Source organism: Helianthus annuus, chromosome 10, assembly GCF_002127325.2.
Source record: "Helianthus annuus cultivar XRQ/B chromosome 10, HanXRQr2.0-SUNRISE, whole genome shotgun sequence".
Classification (NCBI taxonomy): Eukaryota; Viridiplantae; Streptophyta; class Magnoliopsida; order Asterales; family Asteraceae; genus Helianthus; species Helianthus annuus.
The window spans coordinates 23967179-23992774 of NC_035442.2; the positions used below are offsets into that span (position 1 = coordinate 23967179).

Consider the following 25596-nt stretch of genomic DNA (forward strand, 5'->3'; position numbering starts at 1 on the left):
GTTGCACGAGCCAAACTACACAAACCGGCCACACAAGCCCTTTGGGCCACACTTTGAAATCGGACCCCATGAGATAACCGAGTGGGCTCGGCCCACTCCCCATTCGCAAACACAAAACCCCTTGTGAGGGTTTGATTTTGATTGTTTTGCAAAAACATCACACACACATAAACCCTAGAAGCTTTTGCTCTCTCTCGCTTACTTGGAACCCGACGGCACAAGAATTCTATTCGGATCACCCTTGTTCCTTCTCCAATCCGGTTAGTGATTATGTATTGATTGATTGTGTGTTACGATTTGCATGATTGCTTGATACCGAAACTTGTTGTGTATGATATTATTAGATTGGGTTGATGATAAATAATGTTCATATAATTGGCTTGCTCATGAAATCGGATATATGTGTTTTGTATGATGTTAATCGGCTCATGTATATAGTCAAGGGTCACAAGAAATCGGATGGTATGATATAAGTTAAACGGTAATCGGAATGCTTGCAATCAGTCGATGTGTTAGACGATTTGGATTAAATGTTATGATATATGTTCATGTGAATTGTTAAAGATTGTTCATATGATTGTTAGGGTTCATGAGAGTTCTTGATAAAATACCCTGTTTGGTCGATATCATGCTAAACGAATTGTTAGAAATCTGTTAATTGAGTTGAGTATAATTGGAAACTATTATGTGATTGTAACCGATCTGCAAGAAATCAGGAAAACCAGTTACACACACGGTTGCGACTCGGTATCACTCGTTGCGAGTCGGAACCCCACTCGAGACCACAAACAGCACCAGCCGAGACCACGGTTGCGAGTCCCGTTGCGACTCGTAACCAGACCATGATGAGCCGAAATCACCAGTTGCGACTCGCAACCTCCTGTTGCGACTCGTAATCTCCGGCTGTGACTCGTAACCGGGCCATGATGAACCGAAACCACCTGTTGCGACTCGTAACCACCGGTTGCGACTCGAGATCGCTGGTTGCGACTCGAGACCTTCTTTGCACGTACACTGTTTTGGGCCTACACTGTCACGGGCCCAACCTTATGACTGTTATGTTATTGGACTTGTTTACATAGTTGTTAATTGGACTGCCTATGTTAATTGGGCCGACTACTTGGACTCGTTACTTGATATGAACTGCTGATACTGTTATGTGATTTGCCATGATTATACTTGATACCATACGTAATACAAACGTACTATATACGAACCTAACTTGCATAGTAACCATGATAGGACGTGGTTGATTCCTTACTTGTATACTTGAGCATTATACTGTCTGCCGAGCAAACCCAGGTGAGTTCACACTCCTACTAAGGCATGGGATTCCCGGGTCGTGGGAATGGGATAAAGGTTACAATTGACTAAGAACGTATATATGCTTTTCCTAGACTATCACCTACCATGGTCCTCGGATGTCAGGACGGTTCCGTAGGTTAGGATAACACCTACGTGGTCATATGCCAATTACTGCCTCGGATGTCAGGCACGCACGTAAAACCTACGTGTACGCATTACTTACTTCTATCCTCGGTACAAAGGATACGTACGTGAAACCCACGTACACCCCCGCGTCTCCTATCCTCGGTTGTGAAGGATACGTGCGTAAAACCTACGTACACCCCATACGCGCTACTGTTCTCGGAAGAAGAACAGGGATGATACGAATAGTTGATACGAATAGTCTAGTGGTCATATAACATGGGAAGCCCCCACCTATACAACGTACTAACGGCCCAGTAGAGCCACCCTTTACTTACTGTTACGCACTTACTTACTGTGAACTCGCTCAACTAGTTTGTTGATCATTCTGTTACATGCCTTGCAGATCGTTAGGTACATGGAGCTTGCACAAGGAGGAGCCGGTCGTTGTGGACAAGGATCGTACTACCTTGATTTGACACTTATGACATTTCAGTATTTTTAACTTGGGTTTATAACAATGCTTCCGCTACTTAAACAATGCTTGGTTTTGAAACATCGATCATGTCTTGATGAATTACTTTAATGACTTTTATTATTAAATGCTATGTTTGATATGATTGATGGCTTGATCCTGGTCACGTCACGCACCCAAGCGGTGGTACTCCGCGTGTGGATTTTGGGGGTGTGACAATAGCGATACCATCCCATTTCCAGACTGGGATTTTTGGTTGTTCTAAGAGTCCTGAAGGGCGTTGATGTTCAGCCTTTACTTTTGTACAAGTATGACATTTAAAAACATATACAACAATGTCTCTTTTCATGCCAGGCCACCAATGTCACACCCCCAAAATCCACCATGCGGAGTACCACCGCTTGGAGGCGTGACGTGACCAGGATCGAGCCACCAATCATATTGAACAACGTATTTAAGTAAATAAAACCAACCACAATACAATTGGTGACCAAAAGCCAGTTAACCAAGTTTTAAATAATACAGCGGAAGCATAATACGTGATATCAAAATATAAGTTCATAGTCCATAAGTTTAAAGTCCAAAACGCAAGTTTAATAAGTTCATAAGGATTTAAATATCAAGCACGGAACATAACAGTCCGTACACCACAACGACTCCTTCCTCGTGCAAGCTCCAAGCATCTAGCGACCTGTAAGGCATGTAACAACGAGTCAACAACAAAGTTGAGTGAATTCACAGCTGGTTGTTTAGTTATAGCATTCGCTTCGTAAATCATTTGTTCGTTTTGTAAATCATGTATCGTATAAATTCGTATCGCGGTCTTTCTGACATGTTTGCGAAGGTTGGTGGGGGCTTCCCATGTGTTACTAGACCACGCGTATCGACTGCTACGAAAATGTAAGAGGTGCCCTAAGTCAATGTCTATCAGCATTGACCCTTTGCCCATAGTCCATTAGTACACGCCCGTCCGACTGGCACGGTGTGAGGTTTGTTAAACCTAATAGCGCTATTAACTAATGACCCGCTCGCCATAGGCCTCGGCGATTAAGTCGATAAATGAGGGACTTAAATTGATAGAGTTGATGGTCTTATAGTCGTGTACGTAGGCTTTACGTACGTGCCCTTCAATCCGAGGACAGTAGTAAGTAGTTTAATAGTAATGATAGTTCGAGTAGCCATTCAATCCCATTCCCAACCCACCGGGAATCCCATGCCTTGGAAAGAGTGTGAACTCACCTTGGTTGCTCGGTTTGATTCTCAAATATAGCTAATAGTCAAGGTCGGTCAATCACGCGCTAGTATAATTATCACTTAGTTTATTAGTGATTTCAAATAGAACACAAAGCCCCTACACGTATCTATCACATAACATGTATCACTTTAACGGTTCATGCCCTTATAAGTTTCCCATCTATTCCCCACTCGTAGACAAACATACAACATTGCACATAACACTTTTATTGACATATAACATGCTATAGCATTCTCGGATAATCCACTCGACATTTGGACACGCAAATCACTACTTATGTCGTTTCAGCTTTATTAATCGAAACTGGACTGTTTTCGAGCATTTTAATAAAATAGTTAGCCTTTTCCAAAAATTCTCAAATTTTTACAGAAGATTCTATATGTTCCAAGGTTTATTATGTAAAAATATCAAAGTCCAGTTCGTTACCCATATTTTATAGAAAATCGTTTTCTCCACTGCAATCTGATTTGTTACTTTCTGATTGCAGTTTACGGAAATATTTACTAAAAATTAACTGTAAGTCCGTTTAACAAAATTCCAGTTGACGGGTCGTCCTGACAACGGTGGCCAACTACTGTAAAAATTCCACGAGTCGATTTTACTCAGGTTTCAAGTTATGACTCCAAATATGACACACTTTTTCTGCAGTAAAAATGCAGCTTGGGCTGCTGTCCAAAAACAGTCTTTTAAAAATAGTAAACGGTTTCGAAAAATTATGATTCCAGTGCCATTTGTTTAGTTATTCCAAAATATTCATTTTAGGCTTCAGAAAATCCGTTTTTCGATTTAAAGTGATCCCGTTACAGCCTGTTGAAGTTGGTTGGAAATCCAACTCAGCAAGCTGTTTACATTGTAGAAGTGACTAAAAGTGCATAAACGAAGATCCTAACCATGGTTTATTGATGAACAATTGTTAATACTTCAATCATGCTTTAACCAACCCTAAATCATTCAGATTTCAACCTCACACAACTTTTTTTCATAAAGTTTTTAGGCAGAAACTTAAGTTCATATTTTAGTGTTTAAGCTTTCTGTGTCATAAACATTCAACAAGTCGTAACAAGAATCAAGGTGGAAACAAGAGTATGAAGGGACTTACTACTAGCACAAGGCTAGGGTTGTAATCTTAGTGTAAGGATGATGAAGAATGATGGTGAGAAAAGCTTGAACAAGGCTTCTTGAGAGCACTTCAACTTCACACTTCTATGGAGGATCTTCACAACTTGGAAGAGAGCTAGATGGAGAAGAAAATGGAGGTATGAAGTATGGTGGTGATGGAAATCAGTTGTGGAGAGAGAGGGGGGGGGGGGGGTGTGAGCCGAATTATAGAGGGAGGAGAGAGGAGGAGGAGTGCAAGTTTTGTAGTAATGATCACTAACCTTGGAAACATGCAATCTAGCTTATAGGGAAATTATGACAATAATTTTTGGCCAATGAAACCAAGATTTTCTTTTCACATAATCCAAACAATATATTATTACTAATCATGGCAGAAAAATCGGTTGGGGGGGGGGGTAAAATGTAAATTTTTGTTAATTAGAAGGTAGTAGGTTAGAAGGTTAAGGGTATTTTTAAGTATAGTGGGAGTAAGTCATGTTTACATGGTGTATAGGGTTTTTTTTGTGACCAAAAATAATTTGAAATGATAAAATAATATTTCTGACAATATTTTCATGTCTCGGGAAATGTCTGGTTGTTCGGTTTCGCATCGTTCCGTTAAAGCGTTTAATTGTCCCGTAAAGCGTCTTTTGTGCATCTTTTTGTAGCGAAATTAATTCCTAACACATAGGAAAATATACCAGACTATTTAGTAACTTTTCTGTATACTACTAGTATGCTAACACGCACATGTAATTATAACACAGTAATCGGAGAGCAGTTAAATAATTCAGCACAGTCATCAAGTACTTTTATTATCATTAATAAACTGTACGGTTACATGCAAATTTGAGGGTTGTCACATTCTCCCCCTGTTAAGAAAATTTCGTCCCGAATTTTAGCACGTGGTTACTGAGAAGCTAGTTAAGTTGCGTTGGTTTCTTGGTTTTCCTGGGGTGTCACATCATCCCCCTGTTGATTTGGAATTTCGTCCCGAAATTCTGCAGTAGCTTCAGTCTCAGTAGTTGTTGCACTTTTCTTAAACAACTGGGGATACTTGAGTTTCATTTGGTCTTCTCGTTCCCAGGTATACTCTGGGCCACGACGGGAATTCCAACGAACTCGGACGAGAGGTATTCTGGTGTGCTTGAGGATCTTAACGTCTTGATCCGTAATCTCTACTGGTTCCTCGACGAACCGCAGCTGGTCGTCGATTGTGAGTTCCTTAAGAGGAACTATGAGGGTCTCATCTGATAGACACTTCTTCAGATTCGACACATGGAATACGTTGTGAACTCCACTGAGTTCTTCCGGTAGGTTCAACTTGTAGGCTACTTTGCCAATTCTCTCAATGATCTCGAATGGTCCGACGTAACGCGGATTGAGTTTGCCTCGTTTGCCGAAACGAACTACACCTTTCCAAGGTGAGACTTTGAGTAGCACTCGATCCCCAACCTAGAACTCGAGTGGTTTTCTTCGCTTATCGGCATAGCTTTTCTGACGGTCACGAGCTGCCGCCATTCGCTGTCGTACCTGAGCAATCTTTTCTGTTGTATCTACTACGAGTTCTGGGCCAGTGATTTGACTGTCACCAACTTCTGCCCAACAGAGAGGTGATCGGTATTTACGTCCGTACAATGCCTCAAACGGAGCGGCCTGGATGCTGGTGTGGTAGCTGTTGTTATAAGAAAACTCCACTAACGGAAGATGCTTTTCCCAGCCATTGCCGAAGTCGATTACGCATGCTCTAAGCATGTCCTCAAGGGTTTGGATGGTGCGTTCAGATTGCCCATCTGTCTGTGGGTGATAAGCGGTGCTCATATCTAAACGTGAGCCAAAAGACTTATGCATAGCTTGCCACAGTTCAGAAGTAAAACGCGCGTCACGATCTGAAATGATGGAGGTTGGCACTCCGTGCCTTGATACTACTTCCTTTAGGTAGATGTCTGCTAGAGTAGAAAACTTATCCGTTTCCTGATAGGTAGAAAATGTGCAGACTTGGTCAGTCGATCCACGATCACCCAAATGGTATCGTTTCCGCGCTGAGATCTAGGCAGGCCAGTAACGAAATCCATGGAAATTTGCTCCCATTTCCATTTAGGTATCTCTGGTTGTTGAAGTGGGCCTGATGGTTTCTGATATTCGACCTTGACCCTAGCACAAGTCAAGCATTTACCGACATAGGTTGCTATGCTGGCTTTCATACCAGGCCACCAGTATGTAGTCTTTAGGTCGTGGTACATGTTATCCGAACCAGGATATACTGAATAACTAGACTTATGTGCTTCATCCATCACAAGCTCACGTAAGTCTCCATAAAGTGGAACCCAGATGCGTCCGTTAACATAATAGGCGCCGGTTTCCTTTTGTTCTAGCCGTTGCCTCGATCCTCGTAGGGACTCAGCCCTGATGTTCTCTGTTTTCAATGCTTCAATCTGAGCGTCGCGAATCTGAGCGGGAAGGTTAGATTGGATGGTAAGCTGTAACGCACGTACACGTTTAGGTATAGTATCCTTTCGGCTGAGGGCATCGGCCACAACATTGGCTTTGCCCGGATGGTACTTGATAGCGCATTCATAATCGTTCAAGAGTTCTACCCATCGGCGTTGTCGCATATTCAATTCCTTTTGCTTGAAGATATGCTCAAGACTCCTGTGAGGTGCACTTGGTACCGTACAGGTAATGTCTCTATATCTTAAGCGCGAAAACAACTGCTCCCAATTCCAGGTCGTGCGTAGTGTAGTTCCTTTCGTGAACTTTAAGTTGGCGTGATGCGTAGGCCATGACCTTGTCACGTTGCATCAGCACACAACCAAGTCCTTGGATGGAAGCGTTGCAATAAACCACGAAATCGTCTGTGCCTTCAGGCAATGAGAGGATAGGTGCGCTACAGAGTCTATCCTTCAAGTGCTGAAATGCGGACTCATGTGCATCACCCCAACGGTAGGTGACACCCTTCTGAGTCAGTGAAGTGAGAGGTTGCGCAATCTTGGAGAAATCTTTGATGAATCTTCTGTAGTATCCTGCCAAACCTAAGAATTGGTGGATTTCGGTTGGTGTACGGGGTGCAGGCCAGTTCTTGATCGAGTCAACCTTGGATGGATTAACATGGATCCCATCCTTGTTTACCACATGGCCTAGAAAGTGGACTTCGCGAAGCCAAAAGTCACATTTCGAAAACTTGGCATACAACTGCTCTTTTCGAAGAAGTTCCAGAATAAGCCTCAAGTGTTGCTCGTGTTCTTCCTGGCTTTTCGAACAGATCAGGATGTCATCGATGAACACTATGACAAACTTCCGGGTAAGGCTTGCACACTCTGTTCATGAGATCCATGAAGACTGCAGGTGCATTCGTTAACCGAAAGGCATAACCAGAAACTCATAATGGCCGTAACGAGTTCTGAATGCTTTTTTGGAGACGTCCTCCTCTCGGGCTCTCAGCTGGTGGTAGCCTGATCTCAAATCAATCTTAGAGTAATAACTCGCCCCTTGCAACTGGTCGAATAGATCATCAATGCGTGGAAGAGGATAACGATTCTTCACAGTCACCTTGTTGAGCTCGCGATAGTCGATGCACATCCTGAAAGTACCGTCTTTCTTCTTCACAAACAAGACTGGAGCTCCCCAGGGTGAAGAGCTAGGACGTATAAAACCCTTTTCCAAGAGTTCTTTTAGTTGCGTGGACAGTTCTTCAAGTTCCGATGGAGCTAGACGATAGGGTGCTCGAGCTATGGGCGCTGCTCCAGGAGCTAGCTCGATTTGAAACTCGACTTGTCGATGAGGTGGAAGACCAGGTAATTCCTCAGGAAATACCCCGGGAAAGTCGCGCACAATATGAATGTCTTCTATCTTCTTTTCCTCTGAGGATGCATCAGAAACGAGGGCTAGAATAGCGGTGTGGCCCTTTCGCAGACACTTCTGGGCCTTAAGGAAAGAGATGATGCTCACAACAGCACCGCTCTTGTCGCCACGAATTATGAGAGGTTCTTTACCAGAACGAGGAATGCAGACGATTTTCTCCTTGCAAATAATCTCCGCTTGATGATGAGATAGCCAATCCAACCCGATCACGACGTCGAAACTACCCAGAACGATAGGAATAAGATCGATGGAGAAGGTCTGACCAGCTAGGACGAGGTTACAGGCCTTAACTATGTGTGTGGCTTCAAGACTTTTACCGTTTGCTATTTCTACCGTGTGTTTGGTGTTCAAAAGTGTTGGAGTGCGCTTAAGCATTTGGCTAACTTTTAAGGACACATAACTAGTATCGGCACCCGAATCAAATAACACAGTAACAAAGAAATCATCCAGAAGAAACTTACCCATCACAACGTTGGGGTCGTTCCTTGCTTCCCCTTGGCCAATCACGAACACACGACCTTGGGCACCATTGCCATTATTGTTACCTCCATTGTTGCCTCCGTTGTTATTTCCATTGTGGTTCCCGTTCCTTTGGTTGTTGTTCTGATTCTCGTTCAGCTGGGGACAGTTCTTCTTAAAGTGGCCTTCAGCACCACACTGAAAGCATCCTTTATTGCCATGCTGATGCTGCTGCTGGTGGTTCTGTGGAGCTTGTTGTTGTTGACGATTCTGATTTGCAGGCCGTGAGCTCCTGCAATCCTTGGCTTCATGACCCATCTTGAGACACCTCTGACAGCGTCCCTTGTTGCACTGACCAATATGGTGTCTTTTGCATTTGTTGCACTTTGGGTGGTTTCCTCGATATCCATCCTGTCCTTGATTACCGGAGGATTGCTGACCAGGACTCTGGTGGTCATCAGTCTTTCGTTGCTGAGACTGACCTGAAGCAGAACCCTTACTGGAGTTTCCATCCCATTTTCGCTTGTTGTCGGTAAGTGCATCAGAAGTAGTGGCGCTAATACGTTTGGGCAGTTTGTTCTGCTCAACTGCCTGATCAGTGAGACGATGAGCCAACTTGACGATTTGCTGTATAGTGCCAAGGTTAGCTGAGGTTACGTGGCTTTGAATTTCTGGCACCAAGCCCTTAAGGTACAGCTCAATGCGTTTGTAGGGAGGGTCCACCATAGTAGGGCACAAGATGGCTAGCTCATTTGACCTCTTCGTGTATGCCTCGATTTAAGATCCCGTCATCTTCAGATTGAAAAATTCCACTTCCAGCTTGTGGATGTCGTCACGACTGCAGTACTCTTCTCTAATCAGTTCCTTGAAACCGTTCCATGGGGGGGCATTGGCAACCGCCAACCCAAGCAATTGAACCTGTGCTTACCACCAGGTTAATGCAGCTCCTTCGAGTGTTCCAGTAGCATATTTCACCCTTCGATCTTCGGGGCATTCACACATCTCAAAAACAGACTCAAGCTTCTCGAACCAGTGAAGTAGACCTACAGCTCCTTCTGTGCCGCTGAAGGTGCTAGGTCGGCAATCCATGAATGTTTTGAACGTACACACAGGAGGCTGAGCATGTGCACCTAGGGTGCGAGAATAAAAGACAAGGTTAAGCACAAGAGTTGGTTCGCGAGAGTAGGGTCTAAACATCCTAGGATAGGTCGAAATAGCAGGTTATACCTCCTGCAGGAACAGCTGCGAGTGCCTCAGCAACTCGTTCATTGATCAAAGCCGTCAATTGGGCTTGAGTGAGGTTGATACGTCCTCCGCGTCCGCTCATGATCTTCATAACAAAGCAGCGTAAGTGAGGAAAGTGTCGCGGAAGTGCGTAAGTGTGGGACGACAGTAGAGAGTAAGCACACAAGGTTCATATAGCAATTATCACGTTATCTAATGCACAGTGTAGACTATCTAACCGACAATATAACATAGATCATACCACCTATTGTGTCGAGTCTTGCACGTGGAGCGAAGCGTCGTTGTGGATCGTTGAGCACTGTACAGGTTATAGTCTGGTTTTATCAAAAAGCTTTTCCCTTTTTAAAACCAAGTTCACTATAACCAATGGCTCTGATACCAATCTGTCACACCCCCAAAATCCACCATGCGGAGTACCACCGCTTGGAGGCGTGATGTGACCAGGATCGAGCCACCAATCATATTGAACAACGTATTTAAGTAAATAAAACCAACCACAATACAATTGGTGACCAAAAGCCAGTTAACCAAGTTTTAAATAATACAACGGAAGCATAATACGTGATATCAAAATATAAGTTCATAGTCCATAAGTTTAAAGTCCAAAACGCAAGTTTAATAAGTTCATAAGGATTTAAATATCAAGCACGGAACATAACAGTCCGTACACCACAACGACTCCTTCCTCGTGCAAGCTCCAAGCATCTAGCGACCTGTAAGGCATGTAACAACGAGTCAACAACAAAGTTGAGTGAATTCACAGCTGGTTGTTTAGTTATAGCATTCGCTTCGTAAATCATTTGTTCGTTTTGTAAATCATGTATCGTATAAATTCGTATCGCGGTCTTTCTGACATGTTTGCGAAGGTTGGTGGGGGCTTCCCATGTGTTACTAGACCACGCGTATCGACTGCTACGAAAATGTAAGAGGTGCCCTAAGTCAATGTCTATCAGCATTGACCCTTTGCCCATAGTCCATTAGTACACGCCCGTCCGACTGGCACGGTGTGAGGTTTGTTAAACCTAATAGCGCTATTAACTAATGACCCGCTCGCCATAGGCCTCGGCGATTAAGTCGATAAATGAGGGACTTAAATTGATAGAGTTGATGGTCTTATAGTCGTGTACGTAGGCTTTACGTACGTGCCCTTCAATCCGAGGACAGTAGTAAGTAGTTTAATAGTAATGATAGTTCGAGTAGCCATTCAATCCCATTCCCAACCCACCGGGAATCCCATGCCTTGGAAAGAGTGTGAACTCACCTTGGTTGCTCGGTTTGATTCTCAAATATAGCTAATAGTCAAGGTCGGTCAATCATGCCCTAGTATAATTATCACTTAGTTTATTAGTGATTTCAAATAGAACCCAAAGCCCCTACACGTATCTATCACATAACATGCATCACTTCAACGGTTCATGCCCTTATAAGTTTCCCATCTATTCCCCACTCGTAGACAAACATACAACATTGCACATAACACTTTTATTGACATATAACATGCTATAGCATTCTCGGATAATCCACTCGACATTTGGACACGCAAATCACTACTTATGTCGTTTCAGCTTTATTAATCGAAACTGGACTGTTTTCGAGCATTTTAATAAAATAGTTAACCTTTTCCAAAAATTCTCAAGTTTTTACAGAAGATTCTATATGTTCCAAGGTTTATTATGTAAAAATATCAAAGTCCAGTTCGTTACCCATATTTTATAGAAAATCATTTTCTCCACTGCAATCTGATTTGTTACTTTCTGATTGCAGTTTACGGAAATATTTACTAAAAATTAACCGTAAGTCCGTTTGACAAAATTCCAGTTGACAGGTCGTCCTGACAACGGTGGCCAACTACTGTAAAAATTCCACGAGTCGATTTTACTAAGGTTTCAAGTTATGACTCCAAATATGACACACTTTTTCTGCAGTAAAAATGCAGCTTGAGCTGCTGTCCAAAAACAGTCTTTTAAAAATAGTAAACGGTTTCGAAAAATTATGATTCCAGTGCCATTTGTTTAGTTATTCCAAAATATTCATTTTAGGCTTCAGAAAATCCGTTTTTCGATTTAAAATAATCCCGTTACAGCCTGTTGAAGTTGGCTGGAAATCCAACTCAGCAAGCTGTTTACATTGTAGAAGTGACTAAAAGTGCATAAACGAAGATCCTAACCATGGTTTATTGATGAACAATTGTTAATACTTCAATCATGCTTTAACCAACCCTAAATCATTCAGATTTCAACCTCACACAACTTTTTTTCATAAAGTTTTTAGGCAGAAACTTAAGTTCATATTTTAGTGTTTAAGCTTTCTGTGTCATAAACATTCAACAAGTCGTAACAAGAATCAAGGTGGAAACAAGAGTATGAAGGGACTTACTACTAGCACAAGGCTAGGGTTGTAATCTTAGTGTAAGGATGATGAAGAATGATGGTGAGAAAAGCTTGAACAAGGCTTCTTGAGAGCACTTCAACTTCACACTTCTATGGAGGATCTTCACAACTTGAAAGAGAGCTAGATGGAGAAGAAAATGGAGGTATGAAGTATGGTGGTGATGGAAATCAGTTGTGGAGAGAGGGGGGGGGGTGTGAGCCGAATTATAGAGGGAGGAGAGAGGAGGAGGAGTGCAAGTTTTGTAGTAATGATCACTAACCTTGGAAACATGCAATCTAGCTTATAGGGAAATTATGACAATAATTTTTGGCCAATGAAACCAAGATTTTCTTTTCACATAATCCAAACAATATATTATTACTAATTATGGCAGAAAAATCGGTTGGGGGGGGGGTAAAATGTAAATTTTTGTTAATTAGAAGGTAGTAGGTTAGAAGGTTAAGGGTATTTTTAAGTATAGTGGGTGTAAGTCATGTTTACATGGTGTATAGGGATTTTTTTGTGACCAAAAGTAATTTGAAATGATAAAATAATATTTCTGACAATATTTTCATGTCTCGGGAAATGTCTGGTTGTTCGGTTTCGCATCGTTCCGTTAAAGCGTTTAATTGTCCCGTAAAGCGTCTTTTGTGCATCTTTTTGTAACGAAATTAATTCCTAACACATAGGAAAATATACCGGACTATTTAGTAACTTTTCTGTATACTACTAGTATGCTAACACGCACATGTAATTATAACACAGTAATCGGAGAGCAGTTAAATAATTCAGCACAGTCATCAAGTACTTTTATTATCATTAATAAACTGTACGGTTACATGCAAATTTGAGGGTTGTCACAACCAATAAGTTGTACGCAGATCATGGTACATCTTATCGGCGCCCGGATGAATGGAGTAATGGGATATGTGAGCCTGCTTCATGATGAGCTCACGGATATTATCGCGATCCGGCACCCTTATGCGATTGAGGTAATATTGCAGTCCGTTAGGTTTAGTTTCAAGCTGATCAATTCTAGCGCCGTGGATTACTTATTCTAGACTTACTCCATTTGTTGATGAATACTAGGCGTCACGAATGCATGCATAGAGATCATTAGAGATACGGATAGCATTTACATGAGTCTTACGACTAACAGCATCGACCACTACATTCGCCTTGCCAGGATGGTAGCAAATTTCGCAGTCGTAGTCGTTAAGAAATTCCACCCAACGTCTCTGTCGCATGTTCAGCTCTTTTGGTCGAAGATATATTGAAGACTTCTATGGTCAGTGAAAACCACGCACTTAGTACCATACAAGTAGTGTCGCCATATCTTTAACACAAACGCAACTACACCAAGCTCCAAATAGTGAGTAGTGTAGTTTTTCTCATGCACTTTGAGTTGACGAGAAGCATAAGCAATAACCTTGTCCCGCAGCATGATCACACAGCCCAATCCACGGTTCGAGGCATCGCAATATACCACGAAATTGTCATTCCCATTAGGGAGGGTAAGAACAGGGGCATTACACAAAAGAGTCTTAAGAGTTTGAAAAGATTTCTCTTGTTCGGGACCCCAAGCAAAAGGTTTCTCTTTCTGGGTCAACGTAGTGAGAGGTATAACAATCTTAGAAAAGTCCGAAATAAATCGGCGGTAATAACCCGCCAATCCTAAGAATGAACGAATCTCGGATGCTGTAAGACCCAATTTAAAAAAAACACTAGATTTAATAACATAAAACCTTGCCTATCATAGCAAATTTGAAGTTTACAAAAACTTTCAAAATTTGAAAACCATAACTACACATAACATTCATGATAATATCCTACGAAACCATATTCAAGATAGAATCTACAACTGTTACATAGTTTTAAAACAAAAGATCAAGTGCGGAAGCGTTCGCTTGAGTGTTCGGTTCAAAGACAAATGATTGATCATCACCCTTCTACTAGAAAACCTGAAAAACTGAACATTTTTAGATCAATGTTAGTATTAAGGTCTTGGGATAATAATATAATCAAAACGGTGTTTGAAAACCAATTAACGCCACCAATAATAATGAAATTCAGTTTTTTGGATCTGGGTGCTACCGTAACTTACGGTAGTCACCGTAAGTTACGGTGGCTCCTGGAAGTTTGTGACCTGCCGTAAGGCAGTAGCATCCCACCGTAGCAATTTGTTGGCTACCTTTAGTTACGGTATCACCGTAACTTACGGTGGTCACTGTACATGTTTTCTTGCTTTGTTGTTGTTGTCATTCTATTCCCAATTTGTAGTAAATTAATCTTGTACATGATTATCACCAAACCAAAGTTAGGATATTCATGTTCTGATTATTACCCGCCATCATGTTTCGCTTTCCCCATGAGGAGTTGCTTACGCAATAATCTACATGTTTAAATTCAAGGCTTCGTGTTTGTCAAACTACACTACTTGACATGTTTACCAATCAGAACCTTAACTCCTGTATCAGGAGTTAAGTTTCTCTACTAGCTTAGCGTGTCCGCTACACGGCTTACGCTTGGTTTATAACCATTCGTCTCGTTTACTCTCGAGCTTGTTTTGACCCATTTGGATGCCAGAACTTAGGCACCAATCAAGGTATTTCAAGAACCCTTTTACTATCGCATGTTTTGACCCATTTTACTTGTTTGAGACGCAAAGTCACTTTCGTGACATATTGGTCTATCTTGTTTACCATGCTTTATACTACGACATAAAAAAATAAATAATCTTAATGTAACGAAGCGGTAAATTTCGTACCTTTAGAGCACGCCTTTCTCCCGTGAACTCCCTCCGGCTTGTCCGCTTGATGATCCGGACTCTTTGCCTAGGAAATTCAGTTTACAACTTGTTTAGAACTCTTTACATGAGTATTAACGCATTACTAGAAACATTCATCAAATCTGCGTTTTCATCCAAAATTTAACATTCAAATCCCCACTTAGGCATTTCAACAAACACCCAGCGGGTCAGATTTTCCTACAATCATTACCAAGTTCGTGACTTGAAATTTAACATCTAGTTTCACTTTAATTAATAAATTCTTTACATATATCTTGACATCAATATTTCTGAATTACTTCACCAATTCAGATTTTGCTAGAACAAGAGTCAAAATTTCTAGTATTCACCAAGTTTCCTTCAAGTTCATTTGTTCACCACATGTAAACCCCAAACCTTACAAACATGATGCAAGGTTTTTGACAAGGAATCACCTAGGGTTTAACCCTAGACATCAAATTACTTCAAGATTCATTCATGCATTACATATCTAGGCTAAATTTCAGTTTTTCAAAATTAACCTAGAATTCGTGATGGATCAAAATACCAAGATTTTACATACCTTTTGATCCTTACAACGAGGGGTTCACTAATTTGTGTTTAGAACTTGATTTGGAACGGATTTGAGGCTTCAATTTGCAAATTTTAGTGTGAAACTAGGGTTTGGAGAATCCCCTGTTCGCCCCTCTTCTCCTTGATCGACCAGACACACCAATTTTGGTGTGTTTGGTTTGGTTTTGTTACAATTAGTAACTATCTTTCAATTTTTGACAAGTTTAAACCCTTAACTATGATTTTCCCTAAGTTTAAGTGTTTTAACCATATTATGAATTATTTCAAGACTTGAATTTAACTAGGTTAAGTTCCTAGTTGGTAAATTCTTGTTTGTTATTTCTTTAGAATTTTAATATAAGGATTTATATTTTCGGGGTGTTACAAGTCCACCCCCCTTAAAAAGGTTTCGTCCCCGAAACCGAATTACGTACCAAATAGAGTAGGGTAAAGCCGTTGCATTTCCTCTTCGGATTCCCATGTGGTATCTGCACCCTTCTTGTGTTCCCATTTGACCTTTACTTGATTGATCTCTTTATTCCTTAAGGTTTTCACCTTACGATCCAGAATCGCAACAGGTTTTACCACATAGTTTAATCTGTCATCCACCTCGATATCATCGTAGTGGATATAAGTTGTCTCATCCGCTAGACATTTTCGAAGATGTGACACATGAAATGTGCTATGAATTCTGCTTAGTTCCTCCGCTAGATCAAGACGATAAGCTACTTTTCCTACCCGTTCGATAACCGTAAATGGTCCGATAAATCTTGGGCTCAATTTCCCTTTCTTTCTGAACCGGATAACTCCCTTCCATGGGGACACCTTGGGCATGACTTTGTTACCGACTTGAAATTCAATTGGTCTTCTCCGTTTATCAGCGTACGACTTTTGTCGGTCTTGAGCTGCTTTTAAGTGAGTTCGGACCATGTCGATTTTCTCATTCGTAGCTCTGATTATATCCGTGGGTGCTAGTCCACGTGGACCCACTTCTCCCCAACATACCGGGAATCGGCATTTTCTTCCATATAACATTTCGTACGGGGCCATTCTAATACTCGCGTGATAACTGTTGTTATATGAAAAATCGACTAAGGGTAGATAGACATCCCAACTACCCCCAAAGTCGATAATGCAAGCACGCAACATGTCTTCTAACGTCTGTATTGTTCTTTCACTTTGCCTATCCGTTTGAGGATGGTAAGCGGTGCTAAGGAATAACTTAGTTCCCATTTGTTCTTGGAAATCCTGCCAGAAATTTGAAGTGAATCGGGTGTCTCTATCGGACACGATGGATACCGGTACTCCATGGCGTGATATTATTTCTTTTGTATATACCTCTGCCATCTTTTCAGACGTATAGGTCTCACGAATCGGGATGAAGTGAGCACTTTTAGTCAATCTATCGACAACTACCCATATGGCAACAAAACCACGGCTTGTTTTAGGCAGTTTGGTCAATAGGTCCATTGTAATTTGTTCCCATTTCCAAACCGGGATTTCTAACGGTTGGAGTTTTCCGTATGGCTTTTGGTGTTCTGCCTTGACTTGTAGACATGTTAAACACTTTTCCACGTATTTCACGGCGTCTCTTTTCATTCCGGGCCACCAGTAGTTTTGTTTTAAGTCGTTATACATCTTGGTCGCTCCCGGATGAATGGAATAGCGGGACTTGTGAGCTTCATCAAGTAGGAGCTTTTTAACTCCACATATGTTAGGGACCCAAATTCTATTGAAACGTGTCTTCAAGCCGTGACTGCCTACCTCGAGATCTTTAACTTGGCCAACAATCCTTTCCTTTCTCCAATTTTCCGTCTTTACTGCTTCGTCTTGTGCTTCTCGGATTCGTTCTAGTAAGCCCGAGGTCACAATGAGCTGTAATGATCGTATCCGTATCGGGGCATAATCTGCTTTTCGGCTCAATGCGTCAGCCACTACATTGGCCTTCCCGGGGTGGTAATGTATTTCACAGTCAAAATCCTTGACCGTTTCCAGCCACCGCCTCTGTCTCATGTTTAATTCCTTCTGATTGAAGAAATACTTCAAACTTTTATGGTTGGTAAAGATCGCAAACTTTACCCCATACAAGTAATGCCTCCATATCTTTAAGGAAACACCACCGCCGCCAATTCCAAGTCGTGGACCGGGTATTTCTTTTCATGGATCTTCAATTGTCTCGAGGCGTAGGCGATGACCTTGCCTCGTTGCATTAAAACACACCCGAGTCCCGAATGCAACGCATCTGTGTAAACTACCATGTCATCGACTCCTTCCGGTATTGTTAATACCGGAGCGTGAGTTAACTTTTCCTTGAGCGTTTGGAAGGCCTCGTTCTGTTCGATGCCCCACTCGAACTTTTCCTCCTTGCGAGTCAATTTGGTCAATGGCAAGGCAATTTTGGAGAAATCATGTATGAACCTCCGATAATATCCCGCAAGCCCTAAAAAGCTTCGGACTTCTGAGGGATTTCTTGGAGGGCTCCATTTTGACACAGCTTCTATCTTTCACGGATCTACTAGTACTCCATCAGCACTAATGATATGCCCAAGAAACTGCACCTCTCGTAGCCAGAAAGCGCACTTTGTGAATTTTGCATACAACTTTTCTCGTCTGAGTGTGTCTAATACTTCCCGCAAATGACACACGTGCTCAGCTTCATTCTTCGAGTATACCAAAATGTCATCGATAAATACAATTACCGACTTATCTAGCATAGGTTTGCAAAACCGGTTCATGAGATCCATGAAAGCCGCGGGTGCATTGGTCAACCCGAAGGGCATTACAAGGAACTCATAATGCCCGTACCGTGTACGAAAGGCCGTCTTCGGTACGTCTTCCTCCTTGACTTTCAATTGGTTATAACCAGATCGGAGATCAATCTTGGAGAACCAACTTGCTCCTTGTAGTTGGTCAAACAAATCATCAATTCTTGGGAGTGGGTATCGATTCTTCACCGTGAGTTTGTTTAACTCTCGGTAATCGATACACATGCGCATACTGCCGTCCTTCTTTTTCACAAATAAAACTGGTGCGCCCCACGGGGACACACTCGGTCGGATAAACCCCTTGTCGAGCAATTCTTGGATTTGAGACATTAATTCTTGTAATTCCGACGACGCAAGTCGATAAGGCGCCCTGGCTACGGGTTTGGCGCCCGGAACCAACTCGATTCCGAACTCTACCTCCCGTTCTGGTGGTATTCCCGGTAGTTCTTCCAGGAACACATCTTCATAATCACGTACTACCGGTACATCTCCAATTTTGAGGGGTTCGTTTTCTGATTCGCTTGCGTATACCATATAAGCCTTGCATCCATGTTTCATAAGTTTATGGGCTTCTAGCATTGAGCATAGCACCGGGCTACCTCCCTTTTCACCGTATATCGTAACTTGCTTTCCGCTAGGAGACGTCAGCTTTATTTCCTTTCGGAAACAAACCACCTTCGCGTGGTATCGGGATAACCAATCCATCCCCACGATCACTTGGAATTCTCCTATCGACATCGGAATCAAATCTATTGTGTATTCTTCGTCATCAATGCTCATTTTACAGTTTTCACATACATCACAAACAATACAGCTCTTGTTATTACCTATCTCTACTTCTAAAAGCATAGGTAATTTGGTTAGAACAAATGAAGGATGTCGAATAAATCCATATGAAATAAAGGATTTATTCGCACCTGTATCAAATAACAAACGTGCGGGGATCGAATTTATAGTAAATATACCTGAGACCACATCAGGTTCAACTTTTGCTTCAGCGGCAGTCAATTGGAAAGATCTGGCTTTTGCTTTTGGGGCTTCGCCTTTCGAGTCTTGCCCATCTTTCTTTCCAACCAATTCCGGGCATTCCGATCTTTTGTGACCCGTTCGGTAACAGTTGTAACAAACAGTCACTTTCTCCGGACATGATATAGCCATGTGTCCCGTTTTTCGACATATGGGACAAGGCTTATCTTTGAAACGACATTCGTCTTTATGGCCTTTCCCACAAATTTTGCAACTTGGTGTACTACCCTTTGTATCCGATTTCTTCACTGTTTCATTCGTTCGTGCTTTCTTGGTAGGGCTTGGATTTACATCTTGTGCCCTCCGTTCACCCCGTTCTATGCTCTTTTTCAGTTCGATCTCCCTTTCCCGAGCAGCATTTATGATCTCGGTAAGGGTCTCGTATTTTGAAGGGGTTATGAACTCTCTATATTCCGCACTCAGCATGTTATGGTAGTAGTAGACCTTTTGTTCTTCATTCGTCACCAAATCATCACAGAACTTCATCTTATCCATAAACATCCCTGTGATCTTGTCTATGGATTCACCCTTGTGTCTGAGTTGCATGAATTCTTCCTTGATTCTATTTATGACTGCTTTGGGACTATGGTGTTTAAGAAACGGCGTCTTAAACTCCTCCCATGTCATGGCCTTAGCCGCTTCACTTCCGATCTCCTTCTTTTTGTTATCCCACCAGTCTTTCGCTTGACCTCTTAATTGACCCGTACCATAGGCTATGTAGTCATTTTCATCACAATGAGTTCTCTCGAATACTCCTTCGATATCACTTAGCCATCGTTGGCACACAATTGATCAACCTCTCCATTATATATGGGTGGTTTACATGCCATGAATTCCTTGTACGAACAAGGCTTTCGTCCTCCAGGTTTTTCCTTTGCTAGATTTGAATTATCCTCTAGCTTCTTGATTCTCTTGTCTACTATTGATAAAACAGTGTTTTGTATTTTATCAATGAAGCCCGACAAACTGTTTTTGATTGCCTTTCCAACCTCTTCGGCAATCACTATCCTCATTTGTTCGGTGACTCTTGGCACCGCATCATCATCACCTCCGTCCGCCATCTTTAATACTGAAATGTTTACATATATTGTTAAACATTCCATTTATAACACATGCTTTACTTGTTTTGATTCAATCAAGTTCATAACTTGATTCAATTGTTCTTTTTTCATGCATTTCTTGTGTTTGAGTGAGCTTAAGCACTCTTTTTCATGCATATTTGTTCATGATTTATTTCTATATTCATCTAATTTTACTTAAATAATTAACTCTTACCGGATGTTTGATCAAGCTTGAACCGAACACTTATTGACAACCTTGAGCTCTGATTACCAACTTGTAAGACCCAATTTAAAAAAAAACACTAGATTTAATAACATAAAACCTTGCCTATCATAGCAAATTTGAAGTTTACAAAAACTTTCAAAATTTGAAAACCATAACTACACATAACATTCATGATAATATCCTACGAAACCATATTCAAGATAGAATCTACAACTGTTACATAGTTTTAAAACAAAAGATCAAGTGCGGAAGCATTCGCTTGAGTGTTCGGTTCAAAGACAAATGCTTGATCATCACCCTTCTACTAGAAAACCTGAAAAACTGAACATTTTTAGACCAATGTTAGTATTAAGGTCTTGGGATAGTAATATAATCAAAACAGTGTTTGAAAACCAATTAACGCCACCAAAAATAATGAAATTCAGTTTTTTGGATCTGGGTGCTACCGTAACTTACGGTAGTCACCGTAAGTTACGGTGGCTCCTGGAAGTTTGTGACCTGCCGTAAGGCTGTAGCATCCCACCGTAGCAATTTGTTGGCTACCGTAAGTTACGGTATCACCGTAACTTACGGTGGTCACTATACATGTTTTCTTGCTTTGTTTTTGTTGTCATTCTATTCCCAATTTGCAGTAAATAAGTCTTGTACATGATTATCACCAAACCAGAGTTAGGATATTCATGTTCTGATTATTACCCGCCATCATGTTTCGCTTTCCCCATGAGGGGTTGCTTACGCAATAATCTACATGTTTAAATTCAAGGCTTCGTGTTTGTCAAACTACACTACTTGACATGTTTACCAATCAGAACCTTAACTCCTGTATCAGGAGTTAAGTTTCTCTACTAGCTTAGCGTGTCCGCTACACGGCTTACGCTTGGTTTATAACCATTCGTCTCGTTTACTCTCAAGCTTCTTTGACCCATTTGGATGCCAGAACTTAGGCAACAATCAAGGTATTTCAAGATCCCTTTTTCTATCGCATGTTTTGACCCATTTTACTTGTTTGAGACGCAAAGTCACTTTGTTAACATATTGGTCTATCTTGTTTGCCATGCTTTATACTACGACATAAAAAAATAAATAATCTTAATGTAACGAAGCGGTAAATTTCGTACCTTTAGAGCACGCCTTTCTCCCGTGAACTCCCTCCGGCTTGTCCGCTTGATGATCCGGACTCTTTGCCTAGGAAATTCAGTTTACAACTTGTTTAGAACTCTTTACATGAGTATTAACGCATTATTAGAAACATTCATCAAATCTGCGTTTTCATCCAAAATTTAACATTCAAATCCCCACTTAGGCATTTCAACAAACACCTAGCGGGTCAGATTTTCCTACAATCATTACCAAGTTCGTGACTTGAAATTTAACATCTAGTTTCACTTTAATTAATAAATTCTTTACATATATCTTGACATCAATATTTCTGAATTACTTCACCAATTCAGATTTTGCTTGAACAAGAGTCAAAATTTCTAGTATTCACCAAGTTTCCTTCAAGTTCATTTGTTCCCCACATGTAAACCCCAAACCTTAAAAACATGATGCAAGGTTTTTGACAAGGAATCACCTAGGGTTTAACCCTAGACATCAAATTACTTCAAGATTCATTCATGCATTACATATCTAGGCTAAATTTCAGTTTTTCAAAATTAACCTAGAATTCGTGATGGATCAAAATACCAAGATTTTACATACCTTTTGATCCTTACAACGAGGGGTTCACTAATTTGTGTTTAGAACTTGATTTGGAACGGATTTGAGGCTTCAATTTGCAGATTTTAGTGTGAAACTAGGGTTTGGAGAATCCCCTATTCGCCCCTCTTCTCCTTGATCGACCAGACACACCAATTTTGGTGTGTTTGGTTTGGTTTTGTTACAATTAGTAACTATCTTTCAATTTTTGACAAGTTTAAACCCTTAACTATGATTTTCCCTAAGTTTAAGTGTTTTAACCATATTATGAATTATTTCAAGACTTGAATTTAACTAGGTTAAGTTCCTAGTTGGTAAATTCTTGTTTGTTATTTCTTTAGAATTTTAATATAAGGATTTATATTTTCGGGGTGTTACAGATGCAGATTTAGGCGTACACCAATTCTTCACAACTTCGATTTTAGACGGGTCAACATGGAAACTTTGCTTACTAATGACGTGACCAAGAAATTGAACTTCATTTATCCAAAACTCACACTTAGAAAATTTAGCATACAGACGTTCACCACGTAAGAGTTCAAGCATCAGGCGCAAATGTTGAGCATGATCAACTTTAGTTTTAGAATAAATTAGAATATCATCAATAAAGACTATCACGAAATGATCCAAATAGGGCTTACAAACACGATTCATGAGATCCATGAACACAGCGGGTGCGTTGGTCAATCCAAAAGGCATGACCACGAACTCGTAGTGTCCATAACGGGTACGAAATGCGGTTTTGGGTACATCATCTTCGAGAACTCGAAGCTGATGATAACCAGAATGAATATCGATTTTTTAGAAACATGACGCGCCTTGTAGTTGGTCAAATAGGTCATCGATATAAGGTAGAGGGTAACGGTTCTTAATGGTAAGCTTATTAAGTTCACGGTAGTCGATACACATACGGAATGAACTATCTTTCTTCTTGACGAACAACACGGGAGCACCCTATGGCGAGGTACTTGGACGAATAAATCCCTTGTCAAGTAGATCTTGAAGCTGACTAGATGACTCTTGCATCTCGGAAGGTGCAAGACGGTATGGGGCCTTAGCGATAGGAGTCACACCAGGGATGAGATCAATACGAAAATCGACGGTTCTAGGAGGTGGAAGGCTAGGTAGATCTTCAGGAAAGACATCAGGGAAGTCACACACTACTGGAACATCGCTTATGTTCTTCCCCTTGCTCTTTTGTTCCACCACGTGGGCCAAGAAAGCAAGGTTCTGTTTACGTAAGCACCTGCTCGCTTGTGTGCATGACATCAGCCTCAGTCCTTTCGAAGGTCGGTCTCCATAAACATGCAAGATATCACCAGACGGTAGAGGTAAACGAACAGACTTCCCGTGACAAGTAATCTCGGCATGGTTCTTACGTAACCAATCCATACCGATAATGATATCAAAACTACCCAATTGCATGGGTACTAGATCTATAGAAAACACGTGGTCGTTAAGAATCAAGGAACAGCTACGGAGAATAGAATCAACTAGAATAGACTTTCCATTGGCAATTTCCACCGAAAACGACTTAGGTAACATAGAGCGTGCACAGTTTAGCAGAGATTCAAATTCCACGGACACAAAACTTCTATCGGCACCAGTATCAAATAGGATCGAAGCATAAAGGTTATTCACAAGAAACGTACCATTCACGACATCATTGTCATTACGAGCCTGATTAGCGTTGAGATTGAACGCTCGTCCACGAGCGGCTAGCTGCTGGTCCTGGTTCAGCTGAGGACACTGGTTACGGAGGTGAGTAGTATCCCCACACTTGTAGCATGCACGAACCGCATTGACTGGCTTTCGATTTTGCAGAGGAGTTGGGGGAGCTGGTAGAGCTGCCTGAGCTGGGGCTTGCTGAACTGGTTGAGCTGGGTTAGCTTGACGACATTAGGGAGTCGTGTGACCATAGCGGTTGCAGTTGGTGCACAATTGACATGAAGAAACAACATGATGATGAAAATTGCAAGTTGTACACTTGGGATAAGACCCAGTGTACTGATTCTTAACTTCGGAAACAGCAGGGTTAGCAGCAGCAGTAGCAGGAGCAGGTTTAGCCGCAGGGTTTGCAGCAGGAACAATTGCATTGCATCCTGAACCCTGAGATTTACTTTTCTTGTTCTTGCTGCCACTTGACTGCTGGGTGACTTGATTTGCAGACTTGGAGGTAGCAGGAGTAGCAAACTGCTTATCACGAACGCGGTTGTTGTTGTTGAGACTGGCGGCCAGTCGATAGACTTCTTCAATATTCCCAAGTTGAGATGCTTCAATAGAATCACGCATAGCAGGAGGTAGACCATTGAGATACTTGGTTATCATTGGCTTAGGAGTAGAAACCAAGTGAGGAACAATCAAGCTGAGCTGCTTAAAGCGGGTATTGTAAGCCAGATTATCATCACCAATCTGCTTTAAGTGCCAGAACTCTTCTTCAAGCTTCAGTTTTTCATGAGGAGGGCAGAATTCAAGCATCATTAATTCTCGCACCTCAGCCCATGGAAGAGCATAGGCTTTTTCATTTGATCGGATGTTTCTCTCGTTTGTCCACCATTCCAGTGCTCGACCTTGGAACATTCCGGTCGCACTCCTCGTCTTTAGATGATCTGGGCACTCACTGTTGATGAAAGTAACCTCGATGCTGTCGAACCACTTAGCAGTCACCCTATCACTGCCTGTGAAAGACTTAGGGTTGCAAGAGATGAAATGTTTATAGGTGAACTTGGTGGACTTTTCCTTCTCTGTTTTAGAATCAACAGATGAGGGAGGAGTGTTCGATCCTTGGATCTCAGAGAAAATCTTTGGCACGACTCGAGCGATCTGGTCGGCCATGAAGGACATCATCGTTTTCTGAGACTTTTCCCTGGATCTCTTGAGAGTGTCGGAGAGCTTTCGAGAAGACATCCTAAAGATCCAACAAGAGGATCATTAAGTCTAGATTAATATAGATTCACACACGATAGACTGAGACTCAAGTTCCACATAGATACCGCAACTCACGACCTTCGCATGGCACGTTATACGAAGTTTGGCGACGTGTCAAAACGCTTATATATAGGAAGTACCAGCGGCGTATCCACCACGCTTTGGGCACGATCGCTTCGACCCCGTACTCGGTGTCATGTTACATGTCGTAAACACACTCATCATCATAGATTCACATAGACTACCCCAATAGTTTCACATAGATTCCAATAGTTTCTCTAGATTCAATAGATTCAATAGACGCACAGACTACAATAGTTTTCGATAGTTTCCAATAGTTTCACATAGATTACCTATAGAC

The 25596-nt window shown here is 41.5% G+C and overlaps 1 protein-coding gene across 1 annotated transcript in view; it reads right to left on the reverse strand.

The window, feature by feature from the left end:
- Positions 1–16461, reverse strand: part of LOC110880801 — a 29820-nt gene extending 13359 nt beyond the window's left edge. Inside the window, exon 1 of the mRNA XM_022129251.1 lies at positions 15966–16461. Coding sequence (XP_021984943.1) covers positions 15966–16461 — 496 coding nt within the window. The remainder of the gene's footprint in view (positions 1–15965) is intronic.
- Positions 16462–25596: the final 9135 nt, after the last annotated feature.